This window comes from Cnephaeus nilssonii (assembly GCF_951640355.1).
Source record: "Cnephaeus nilssonii genome assembly, chromosome: 7".
Taxonomy (NCBI): domain Eukaryota; kingdom Metazoa; phylum Chordata; class Mammalia; order Chiroptera; family Vespertilionidae; genus Cnephaeus; species Cnephaeus nilssonii.
The window spans coordinates 39,715,665-39,729,550 of record NC_137078.1 but is presented as its reverse complement, the minus strand read 5'-3'; the positions used below and the strand labels follow the sequence as shown (position 1 = coordinate 39,729,550).

Sequence of the window (13,886 nt, the reverse complement as noted above, 5' to 3'; positions counted from 1 at the left end):
TTCTCTATAATAAAAGTCTTGCCCCTAACTTCTGTTGGTGGGATGCTTCTACCATTTCTATCTGATGCGGCTGGATTTGAGATGATTTCTGCTCAAACTATTAAAATTTTTAATATGCCCCAGGTTTATCTTTTATCAGTACAGGGAAAAGATCTCAAAGTTATAAAATAAAATGTGTATATAGTCTAATTCTGGCTCCACCATTTATAAGCATGTCCCCTTGGATGAGTCACTCTCGCTGAGCTTCAGTTTACTGTTTGAACAAAATATGTTCACTATCTCCTGGAGTAGCTATAAGGAGTTAACAAAAAAGCAAAAATCCTAGATTTTTTTAGATGCTCAATAAGTAACAATAGCTATTATGATAATACTTTCATAAGTTTAACCATTTTCATAGTTAATATTTTTTTTCTGTTCTGGGACTATTCAGGGCTGTCATTCATCATTCCTCTGTAATCAGAATGGCCACTCCAAAAATTTCTCAAGCTTTCAAATTCAAATTATGTTAGAGCAGTGTTTTCAACCTTGACTGTACACTTGAATTAGTTGGAAAGATTTTGAAAATTACTGATCCCTGGAACCTACCCCAGTCCAATTAAGTTAGTATATTTGCTGGTGAGATCCAGGCATCAGTATTTTAATTTGTGTTCTACTTTAAAAACTACCCAAGTGATTGCAATGGGCAGCCAGGGATGAGAGTAGAATCACTGCCTTGGACTATAGTCAACTATTAATGAGGCAAAAATTACAAAACAATCAAACAGTAGGCTTTTGCTCAACAGACTAAACAAATTCTAAAAGGTAAATGAGGTAAGGATTGACTAAGCAAGACATATGCTGCACTATTCTGTCTTCCTTTATGAAGTATTGCTTGTGGCCATTCTTATTTTCGAAATTCTCTTTTATTTAAAGGCAAAACTTTAGTATTACTGAAACTCAATAGGAGGATTAGAAAAAACTGGAAACACTTTGACTATTAAGTTGCAATATGAAGAAAATGCTCTAATAGGTGAAACAAAAGGAAAATTTTAACTACTGATCAGAATTCAGATCTGAGGAGTAACTATTTTATAGGTCTACTGAAGGCTTGCCCTTGAATAAAATGTAGGAATTTAAAAATAAGAAAATATAACTCTAACATGACAAAAGCTGAGTATAAAGTTAGACTTAAATGAAAGACAATTATGTTACACTCAAATATACAAGCGAGCCACTCTTTAAATATTAATTTTATTCAGTGTAATTTCTCAAATTCAGTATTACTCCTTTCAAACATGCAGATTTTTAGCAAAATTTGGCCAGTTAATTTTCAGGGAAAATGTTTTCACCAAAGCCACATGGTGAGTGATATGCTGATATTTTAAGTTTTTTTTTTTTTTATGTTTTAAGTTTTAATTCATTATTCATCATCAAATCATTCCATATTTTCTGATGTTTTAAAAAATGTCTGGAGTGCTAGAAACAATATGCTATAATTACACATGGACAAATGATTAGGGTAATAATTCTTTTGTGATCTAATAGAAAGCTTCTGTCAAGATTTCACTTTAAGTCACTGAAGTAGCAGATATACAAGGCAAATGGTGTATCTGTTGACACTTCCATACACACTCTAAGGCCATTCTTACATAGGAATAATGAATGAATACGGAGGATTAGGCAAATATATTTAAATTTTACCTTATAGCAAACCAAGTTGGAAAATAGAATTCTATATTATAACCCTGAGATTCATTTTTAGGTGTTGTCTACTGAACTCTCAAAAAAAAAAAATCTACTCAACTAAAAAAATATAAAGCAATGTATCACTACTAGAGGCCCGATGCATGAAATTCGTTCAAGGGTAGGCCTTCCTTCCCCCGACTGCCGGCACCAGCTTCCCTCCGGCACCCGGGCTTCTTGGCCTGGTGCTGCCTGTGTCCGCCGCCACGCCCCACCCTTTTCCCTCGATCGATAGCCCCGCTGGCCGGTGGCCTGGGCCTCCCTCTGCGGGGCGCCCTGACCAATCGCATCGCACTCGCCTTGGCTGGCTTGGTGCCAGTGCGTGTCATAGCATGGTTGTCCAAACGGTCGTTCTTCTGTTCGGTTGATTTGCATATTACACTTTTATAATTATAGATACCTAAGGAAGTTCCTTAAGTTGAAAACTTATTCTATTACATTATAAAAATGCTATTCCTTTTTGTATCTTTAGTTTCTGCCTTAAGATAGAGAAAGCTATACAAAATAATCAAGGTAACATTTACCTAACTCAAATTAGGCTCTAAGGGAGGTAAGAATACACTGGGGGAATCGTTCCATGAACATATAATCACTGTTCCACTAAGAAAGCTCAATGAAAATGTACAACAATAAAATAAAATTAAAAAAAATCTTTTTTTTACATTACTCCATTCTAAATTAGAATATTCAAACTCTAAAATCTGAGGAATAAAAGAATAGGTTTCTTTCAATTCTATGAAACAGAAAAGAATTTGTACATGCACCTAAAACAATTTCATCACTAGAGTTGAGGATGTTTGATTAGATTTTCAGCTAGAAACAAAACAACCCACAGATAAAGACATATCTTTATACATACTTCAGGTGCAAGTATGAATAATCTACTTCATCACTTGGGAACAATGCATTAAATTCTGCAGATATTTCCTAAGTATACAAATAAGTAAAATATTTGTATACTTAGGAAATAAACAATGAAAGGAAATAACTTGACACAACATCATTAAGTCAAATTATCCAAAGATTTGGTAAAAATGAGTCTAAGCTTAAATATCATAGTAAATAGTTTTTAATAAAACCACTAGGCCTCTTCATAATAAGTAAAAATATTTTAGAAAATGTCATACTATTTAGTACGGAGTATTCAATCATAAAAATTCAATTTTGTTTTTTGCTCCTAAGTGTTTAAAAAAAAATACAACCTATTTCCTGTTAATTTGAAAAATTGAGATCCAGACAAAATATGGTTCAACATCCAAACTTTCAACAGCCTCATCAACAGAACATGAAGGTTCTATATATGGTAGCAAAAGCTGCTTTTCAAAGGAGAACACATTTGTGTTAGTGTTGCTATTACCACTTCATTACTGAAAGAAATTGACCCTCATGGGTAGCTCATTTGGTTTGAACGTTCGTTGTCCTGATACACCAAGGTTGCAGATTTGACTCCCGGTCAGGGCACTTATAAGAAGCAACCAATGAATTCACAAAATAAATGGAATGACAAATTGATGTTTCTCTCTCTGTCATTCTCTCTCTTTAAAAAAATAAAAAATAAAAATTTTAAAAATGTTACCAACACTGATTATTCCCAACCACTTAGACAAAACACTGTCTACATCATCCACAAGGGAAAAATAAAAAGAAGAAAAGATAACTGGGGACTAGAGACTCTGACTAAACGGTTAACCAAAAAAAGAGAAAAATTTATCATAAGAAGAGGCAATTATGATCATCTTTACAGATAATAATCACTTAGATATTCAAGTTTAAGAACAGATACAGCCCTGGCCAGTGTGGCTCATTTGGTTGGAATGTTGTCCTGTACACCAAAAGGAAAAGGTTTTGATTTCCTGCCAGGGCACATGCCTGGGTTTTGGGTTTGATCTCCAGGCCCAGTCAGGGTGCGTGGGGGAGGCAACCGACTGAAGTTTCTCACAGGGATGTTTCTTGCTTTCTCTCTCTCAGAATCAATGAACATGCCCTCAGGAGAGGTTTAAAAACAACAACAACAAAAAAAACAGATACAAAAACAAGCCTATAATAATCCAAAACCCGTAACAGTATTTTCAAAACTTAAGAGCAACAATATAAAATTTGAACAAAAGACTAGGCCATTACACACATTTTTATTTTTTGCCTACTGTTTGACAAGTATACTATCAATTTTAGAATTCATGGCCTTCTAAATTAAAACTTTTAACACATTTATTAAAAAAGTAAACTGCAAAGGCAGTTTGTTGCTAAGAAGTATGTTTTATTAAAAGTTACCCTCTGGCCCAGCCAGTGTGGTTCAGTGGTTGAGGTCATGGTTAGATTCCCGGTCAGGGCACATGCCCAGATTGAGGGCTCGATCCCCAGTAGGGGGGCGTGCAGGAGGCAGCCGATCAATGATTCTCTCTTATCACTGATGTTTCTATCTCTCTCTTTCTCTCCCTTGTTCTCTGAAATCAATAAAAATACATTAAAAAAAAAAGTTTAGACTATGAGGGAAGGTGGGGGTGAGAGGGTAAGAGATCAACCAAAGGACTTGTATGCATGCATATGAGCATAACCAATGGACACAGACAGTAGAGGGGTGAGGGCATGAGCTGGGGGGTGTGGGCGGCTGGGGAGAGGTCAATGGGGGAAAAAGGAAACTTGTGTAATATTTTAAACAATAAAGAATTAAAAAAAAAAGTTACCCTCTGTTGCTGCCCCTTCTCCCATCCACCACTGCCTTAAGGGGCTACCTTGTAACTAGTTGAAGTCCATTATAGCTTTCTTGGGTAGGCGGATAGGTTTCTCAAGTAAGAACACTGGGAAGCATTCTCACTCATCCCTTCCCCCTCTAATCCAGTTAAATAAATAAATCCTTTAAGTTTTATTTTTTGCCTAAATCTTTTTTAGAACTGTTCCTTCTCCATCTTTACTACCAATATGTTGGCTTAAGCCCCTATATTCTGCTATATATTATTTTTCCAGCAACAGTATTCCCCTCTGCCCTGTCAACTATGGTTTACACCAACAACTAAAGTTATTAAATTCTGAATCTGATGCCAGTCCATTGTTTTTAAAATTCTTTAATTTTCTTCCCTGCTTATAGGATAGAGTTCAAATTTATTGAGCAAGGTACATACATAGGTCCTACTTAATAGTCACCATCTTTCATCATAATCAAGCTATCTGATTTATCTTAGATGGCCATCTTTCTCATGACTGCTTTTTCATCAACTTTTCCTTCTGCCAGAGATGACCTTATGATCTTTCCCTGTTATTTTTCTAACTTATCATAGGCATCAACTTCTATATAAACAGGTGGTAATATTTACCTGACCTGTAAAATGGTTACAACCTTCCTTCTGTGTTTTCTTTTAATTGACTTTAAAGAGAGGAAAGGGAGGGAGAGAGGAAGAAGAGGGAGGAAGGCAGAGAGAGAGGAAGAGAGTGAGAGAGAGCACGAGAGAGCTAGAGAGAAAACATTAATGGGTTGCCTCCCGTACTGACCAGAGATAAAATCAGCAGCCCAGGTATGTTCCCAGAGTGGAACCAAACCCGCTACTTTCTGGTATAAGGGAGGATGCCCTAACCAACTGAGCCACACTGGCCAGGGACCTTCTGTGTGCTTTCATAGCACACGAATCTTTTTTGTTTACAGTACACATCTCACTGAATTCTTTTTTTTATTATGATGATGAAAAACATATACAATTTTCCATCTTTTTTCCCCACTAAATTCTTTAAAGAAATCAATGCATCTGTAAATAATAACAACTGAAAAAACAACAGTACAGAAGGGTATAAAATAAGTAAAAATTTTCCTCTGCCTCCCATCCCCACTTAATTAATTTTGAACAGTTTATTTTTACTTCTTTTGTTGGTCACTTCCATAATGATTAACATGGTTATATCTATAGTTCTCAATATATCAACTTTAAGAGATTTATTGATTCCTCCATTCTTCCAACTTTTATTTCTGATTCTTTTTTTTTTTAAATTTCTTTATTGATTAAGGTATCACATATTTGTCCTCATCCCCCCTTTCCCAGCCCACACTCCTCCCCACACATGTCCCCACCCCCCTGTTGTCCTTAACCGCTGGTTAGGCTCATATGCTTGCACACAAGTCCTTTGGTTGATCTCTCCCCTTTACCCCCACCCTCCCCTACACTCCCTCTGAGGCCCGATAATCTGATCCATGCCTCCTTGTTTCTGTTTTTCTGATTCTTTTAGTGGTTACCTTTATAACACTGGATATTAGGTTTTAGCTTAAGAGAATATGCTGCTAACTACATTCTAGTAGTCCATTTTCCTTATTTCTTCTACTTTTCAAGGACAATGACTATTGTCTTATTTTGGCATTCTCAGAGCCTATACTAAGAAGATATATTTAGTGTGGAAAGTTTATTTTGGCTCTGAGGTAGGTAGGTATGTCTAGAAAATGTAGTTGTAAAATAAACTGAGGATAAATAATGAATTACTTTAAGGGCTTATGTCCTTTTTAAATATAATATGCAAATGAGACAGAATGTTTTAATATGCTTAGATAGAAGCTGGTCCTAATTAGTAAATACCTAAAAAAATTGACTACATTTATTGTTCATATTAAAGCCAGATGGCCCTAGCTGGTTTGGCATAGTGGATAGAGCATCCGCCGGCGGACTGAAGGGTCCTGGGTTCGATTCTGGTCAAGGGTACATGCCTGGGTTGTGGGCTCGATCCCCAGGGTGGGGTGTGCAGGAGGCAGCCAATCGATGATTCTCTCTCATCATTGATGTTTCTATCTCCCTCTCCCTTCCTTTCTGAAATAAATATAAATATATATTTAAAAAAAAGCCAGATTAAATGTCATACTTAGAAAACAAAATATTTAAATAATATTTTCAGTTCAATTAAATAACTACACAAAACAAACTTTAAAACTTGTTACACAAATATATGACACATATATTTATAGCAGACTCAACTATGAAATGGGAATAATAATGGTACTTACCTTACAGAGTTGTTATAAGGATTATATAAATTAATTTATATAATGTGCTTAGAACAGCACCTTCATATAATATACACTTAATGAATGCTAGTGGCTATTATTATTAAGTAAATATTTGTGTCATTATTTACTATTGTTGCTACTCAGTAGCCTTAGTGATTTTTAAACTGAATTTGAACTGTTGCCAAACATTATTTAGATAAGTAAAAAAAGCTTTTTTGAGAATGTTTTTATATTATAATTAGAATAATCTGTTGAAGACATTTATATTTAATTTCCTTTGAAGAAATCAGTTCATGTATTGATACTACAGACAATACAATAAAGTGCAGCTATTTTAACAACTGTGAAATTTCTTTAGTGGTTACAATTTCATGCATAGTTAGCTTAACTTTCATTTCATTCTTCTATTTTTACACACTAATAACATTCTATTTCTGATAGGCTAAAGCTTAAAATTTGCTACTATCTTGAATAATGCTATTTAAGTTGACTTCTAAATTACTCTTAATTGGCTACAGAATTTCCAAGTAAACTGAAAGTAACTAAATGTTTTGATTCTTTTACCAGAATTGAGAAAATTTACATGACTTATTTTTAAAAAATTTTTTATTGTTGAAAGTATTACAGATGTTCCCCCTCCCTTTTCCCCCTAGTGACTGCCCCCCCCCCCAAAAGTATCTGATAATTTTAAATAAGTAGTAGTGAAGGAATTATGTTAACAAAATGAACTATAAATGCTGGCCTTCAGAGAGCCAATCCGATGTTTTCCATGTAACTCAATTCATTTTTTTACAGTTACTATTAACATTTTCAAGATGAGAGGCAAAATAGTGTAGAGGTTTAAAAGCTTGGGGCTCTAAAGTCAAATAGACCTGAGATAAAGCCAAGTTGTGGCACCCAATTGTTGGGTAACTTTGGGCAGATTATACCCTAGTTTTCTCTTCTGTTATATAAGAACTAGAGGCCTGGTGCATGAAATTCATGAACGGGTAGGGTCCCTAGGCCTGGCCAGCGATCAGGGCCGATCAGGGCCTTCTGGCTGCTGGGTGGCACCCCCTGGTGGTTAGTGCATGTCATAGCAAGCAACCAAACTCCCGGTCAAACTCCTGAGGGGACACTTTGCATATTAGCCTTTTATATATAGATTATATATATAGATAATAGAACTTACATTATAGTTATTGTGAGAATTAAGTAGATAACACTTCAGCACATAACCAAGGTAAAAGAAAATATGAGATAATCTAATTATCTCAATAAAACTGAAAATCCTGGAATGATTTGCTGGTTAGAAGTCACAAAGCTAGTAAGCAAGGAAGCTGAGATGAAAACGTAACTCTTCAAAAACCCCTATAAAAGGAGAGAAAGGGATAAACTTCCACTGAACTATCCACATGATAATATTACCTCTGTACTCTCTGACTTGCTTAGAGTGCAGGTAAATGTGAAGGCAGAATATGATACACATAGAAAATGGGAATGCTACTATATAAAGCTGGCCAATTAGCATTAGTCTAACTCTGACTAGGTAACAGGGTGAGAAGTGGAGAGGATCTGACTATATTCTTAAAATTATTTTATGCACTACATATTTAGGTCCATTTATTTGAATCTAATGAATGATAATAATTATTGAGAATAATTTTATTATGTTTTAGTATTACCTATAAAGTAGATTTTTAAGTGAAAAAAGAAAGAAAGAAAAAGCCCTATGGCAAATACCTGAACTATTGAGCTATTTTCCAGAACCACTTATGGTATAATTTGGGGATCTGTAGCCTAGGCTTCTACTGGTATTCTGGGAATGAGACCAAGATGTTCCAAAATTTAAATAAAAGAAATTTCTTCTCAATCTGTAGAGTTAAAAAAAAACACAACACTTTTAAGTTTTTCTTTTCTAAAACTTTCTTAAACGTCTGAAATCTGCTTATCAAGTGTTAGATAAAAAATACTACTGAGAAAGGGCAATAAGTAAAAATAACTTTTATATGCACTTAGTTTATAGTTTAGGCACATTTGATTTCAGTCAAAGGGCAGAACCTCTCAACTGACTTTTAATTATAAGGGAGTGTGTGTCGTAAAAATTGTTTATTATAGAACACCCCTTGTTATTCAATCCTTGAAGTTTTGTGTCTTGGGAAATAATAACTATTGGTTGAACAGTGCACAGACCTTGGAAAACCATAGAATAAGAGCTTAAAGATGAGAGGATGACTTATACAGATTCATTCAGCAATTTATCCCATCAAAAACCAAAAAACCCCCCCAAAAAACCCCACAAAACAAAACAACAACAAAAAACAAACAAACAAGGGGGAAGGGTCCTACTAAACTAAGTCCCGTGTAAACTTGTTTAAATTTCTTTTTCAGGCAAAACGACTAACATATTATGGAAATCTCCTAAACATTAAACTATATTATTGGTATATTTGAAACAAGAAAATGAAAAACACGGAAGACTTGAAAGCCAATTTTGGAACACTGGAAATTTCAGGTTGACAACCAAGAAATCAAGTATGAAATTATGGTGAATACTAACATTTTTAAAGCTTTTCTGCTTATTTTTTTTAGAACTATAAAACTGTACTTAGTGTTAGAAATAAACTTTTACTACCTAATAATGAGAAGATACAATTACTGTCTGAAAGCTTTTCAAACTGTTAATCCTTAAATGTATTTTAACACCTCACTATGTAGAAGTGAAAAAATATTAAAAGGAAACATAGAGATGCCACCATTATTTTACTCATCTGAATAATATAAATGATCTTTTCAGGGTACTTTACAATTTTAAGAAATCTAAGGACTGTAATAAAAAGATTTAACAATTAAGAAAGTTTTTTAATTTATTGAAATATATTTTAAGTTCACTGTATATTTTCAATGAATAAGGCTGTTGAACTAATGATTTACATAGACTAAGAATTACTATCTTGTCTAGAAACATTAAACTGGGCATCCCTCATGAAGATGTCATCTTGGATAATGAGCACTAATTTGTATGTTAGATAATGCTTGTATATTTACCCCTGTTTCTGTATAATGGCACATCTGGCACTATGGAGTGGCTAGTAAGGCATAATACTTCAGTGTTAGGTTCTTTACATGTATATTTAGAACCATTCCTATGAAAAATGTGTGTATATGGTTGTATGCATACCTTCTTATTGTGAACCTATACATTGTGAAGACGTAGTTGACTTTGACACTTGAGAAACAGAAGCGATACTTGATTTACTTTTGTAAATATTTAGGATATTTTAAATAAATGCGTGTCCAATAACATTAAAAAAATTAAGGAAGTTACTAATTTCAACAGTGGGTCAAAACATAGCAGATTTTATTGAACAGTTAGAGCTACCTAACCTTGGTGTTAAAGGTGAGGTTGTGCCTGGAAATACTAGTAATATGTGTGTAAATTAACAGATCATATTCTTTGCTAACCAGATTAAAAATTGTAATTCCTTTTCTATAATTTTGTGCCAGGTAATGGGTGTTTTGTTTTCATCCCAAATTTCATTATAAAACTGATTTTTGAATAAAAGCATCTGATCAATTATTTCTTTGACTTCATGTGGCCATCTTTTGGAAAGAATGCGGAGCTTCAGGATCCAAGCATGCTATAGTAATTCTGCTCCTCCTCTGCAAGACAACATGATAGCATGGGGTCTTGGCATGTAATCGTACTTTTCCTTCCTGTTTGTTTTGATCTAATGAGACAGGAAAGAAATCCATTTGAGTTTCTAAAACTACAAAATGTAAAAGCCGAAGACTTCTTTATATACAGTATATTTAAGCTGATTTAGTATTTTACCTTATCTTAACTAAAACATCTAATGGGAGAGAGATACTAGAAAATAATACCTTTTTGGTTTCAAATTGTGCTTCTTCCTGACAGCATCCTCTACAGTCAGGATCCAGCTGAAGCAGGTTGAACTGTCCAAGAAGATCACAGGAGCTGCAGAGCAAGTTGCTGGAGAAGCCTAACTCTCTGCAAGCCTCTGATGAAAACTCTGCCCCGAAGGCAGATACCTGAAAATAAAAAATAGAAATAAAACTTAATTCCATATTTACATTATAAAATTTCCCAAAAGAGAGAAACCAGGATTGTCAAAATCTAACACACTGGAGATAAGTTACTCCATAACCTTATATGAGTCTTTGTCCCCCCCCTACTCATCCCCATATAACTTTTCTTTTCTTAAAAATGTGTCATCATTCACATTTAGCTAAAATATGGATTAAAAGATATATTATCTCTTTAGATATGTATATTGCATATAATATCTTTTATTAAATATTCAATAGTTTTTAAAAACAAATTTCCATTATATTAAATAACTTAATACCTGTTTATATGGGTCTATGGAGTAACATTAACTTCTATTTTGGCCCCTACCACATCCTACAGAATGATCTTCACTCACGTGTAGGAGAGGAAGAGTGGAAAGGGGAGTGGGAAAGAACAGGAGCACATCAGAAATAAAACTTTGGAGTTTAGGTACTAGCTCCCCCACTTACAAAATGTGTGACAATGGACAAGACAACCTCTCTAAGCATTAATTTTCTCACTGATAAAGCAAAGAGCAGTACTTCCTACATAAAATAGTTTGCAGTTAAAAAATGAAATGACTTATGTAAACAATCAGAATGACTGGCAAAAGTAGGCTTTCAAAAATATTAGTCTGTTTCCCTCACCCATTCTTCTTTCATGTTTCAGTGAATGGGGCATACTAGTACATGTATCTGTCTAAACTCAATCCCTCTACCTGTGCTTCAGATTCTAGCCTCTGCCATCTTCATAGGGACTTAATTTTACCAGTAATGATAATTCTTTGGTGTATTCAAGCCCTACATTCTAATGGTTGTCCACCATTTCTACAATGTTACTCTAGTCTGATTTCTGATTTTACCACTCAACTAAACTTGCCCAAAATCACGAATGCAAAGGCATTCAAAACTGTTCCCCTCCAGTTGCCCCTTCCATGGGCTTGTCCCCCTCCTCCTTCCTCTTCTATGCATTTCTTAAATGTTATTGTTTGCCATTTCTATTTTTGGTTCTCTCTTTGGTGTAGATACTTTCACAAGCAACTTTTTCTCCCCCATGGCTTTAAATACTGATTTACTGGAAACTCCCAAGTCTTTTTCTTGAATGGCAAGCTTCCAACGCCAACAGACTACTTGGTGTCTCATTTAGATGTTGCAAAAGGCATTGCAAATTAAAAAACTCCAACAGTGAAAAAACAAACAAAAAAACAAAGCCACTCCCTCCCCCCAAATATACAACAGTGAAACTTACCCTTTTCTCCTTAAATCTATTCCTACCCAATGTAATTCAGTAAAAATGGTACCATTTTCCCTGACCAGGAAGTTGCCCAGGTCAGTCATTCCAGATTGCACACTTTTCACCATTCTTACAACCAATTAGTTAACAAGTTTTGGTAATTTTGTTTCTTAGAGAGCTCTCAAATCTTTTCCTGCCTCAGTGGCTTTTAAATGGTCACTGACAGTTGTACCTCTAATTACTTCTCCAATCCCATTACACTTTTCAGCTATAATGAATTCCTCAAATGAATAATCATGCGATCGTACTACTTGATTTTATTCTTACATTTATTGAGCACCTACTGACAGGTGGCATGAGTATACAAAACATGTATTGAAGTCTGGCAACATCTTGATTTAAATCCAGCACAGAGCAACCTTACCTTTTAGTTTCTGAATAGAAATCTCACAGAGTTTTGACGAGGGAAAGAGAACAAGCACAGAGTGGGTACTTAATAAATGTTAGCATTATTCCCACCTTCCACTGTGAAAGCATACTTAATAACTACAAATCAGTATTTATGAATTGATTAAAGCATTGTTCTCTGCACCGAATGGTTGTGGGTTCGATTCCGGGTCAGGGTGAGTCCTGGAGGCAGCCAATTGATATTCTCTCTCTCTCTCTCTTTCAGCCCCCCCTCCTCTTTCTGTAGAATCAATGAAAAACATATCCATGAGTGAGGGTAAAAAAAACCAACCTACTTATGTTTTAATCATTGTTTAGACATAGGATAGAGAATAAGTGTATGGGAGATACAATGTATCTTGAGTTTCATGAGTGAAAATTTTTTCTGGTTCTTCTACCATTGGTTTGGCAAATTCAAGCTTTGAATCTGAGGACATTAGAACATATTTTTAAGCACTTCAAGATAAACACTAAATGCTAAAAATACAGAAGAGGAGTTCAAAATTATGCCTACTTATCTTTTTATTACCAAAAAGCAACTAAACAGCATTTAAATGTGCACATTAAGGTCAAATATTAAATTTTAAAATAAGTAGCCACACCTGTAAAAAACACGTAGATTCTAAGGATAGGGTAGGATAACCCTGATTGGGTTAACCATTTAACCAGTTAACAGCCACGATATTTTGAATTTAATTAAAAAAAGGTCCGCCGCTTGCGTCTATAGACGCTTATGGCGTACAAATGGTTAACAGTTTAACTTTCCCCACTTCAAAGTAGGATTGACATGCTAAGAGACTCCATTCTCTCCTCCAAGCATTGTACATTGCTACTGGCCTTTACTCTATGAAAAATAATAGGCTTCTCACATTATTTCAAAAAGATTGCAAATTTGAGACTAAATAAATGAACCCCATGAAAATGAATACAAGAAACATCAAGCTCTTACACCACTTATTAAACACTTCACATCATCATTTTATTTAATCTTAACTACCCTAAGAAGAAGGTATTATCTCCATTTTACAGAGAAGTAAACAGAGGCTTAGGACAGTTAATTTGTCTAAGTAAGACAACACAGCAAACAATAGGTGGCAGCATCAAGATTCTAATCCTGGCCTGCCTGCAAAACCCTTAACCACTGTTATTAACTACTATGTTTCCCAGAATCCATGATGCACCATTATTGTATGGACCACTAAGAATAACAGCAAAAATGCTGACAATTATAACGGTGTTACCCACTGAAATAAGACTGATCCAGATGTTAACTTTTGAAGAAAAGGAGTGGGGGTTGTGTCAGAACCAATGACACACAGTATCATCTATACTGCTGTCAGTATAGTGCCTTTCTGAATGTAGACAATTATACATGAGCTGAATGAAGAATTGAATACCACTTAGTTCTGGGGCACTCTAGAAACAGCTCCCTTAGGCCATACTAAAATATTACTT

General features: G+C 34.8%; 1 protein-coding gene across 1 annotated transcript in view; it reads right to left on the bottom strand.

Annotated features, from left to right (window-relative positions):
• The window catches only part of SELENOF (selenoprotein F), a 34,033-nt gene that overhangs the window by 15,986 nt on the left and 4,161 nt on the right, over positions 1-13,886 (bottom strand). The window contains exon 2 of the mRNA XM_079776268.1: positions 10,565-10,732. Coding sequence (XP_079632394.1) covers positions 10,565-10,732 — 168 coding nt within the window. The remainder of the gene's footprint in view (positions 1-10,564; positions 10,733-13,886) is intronic.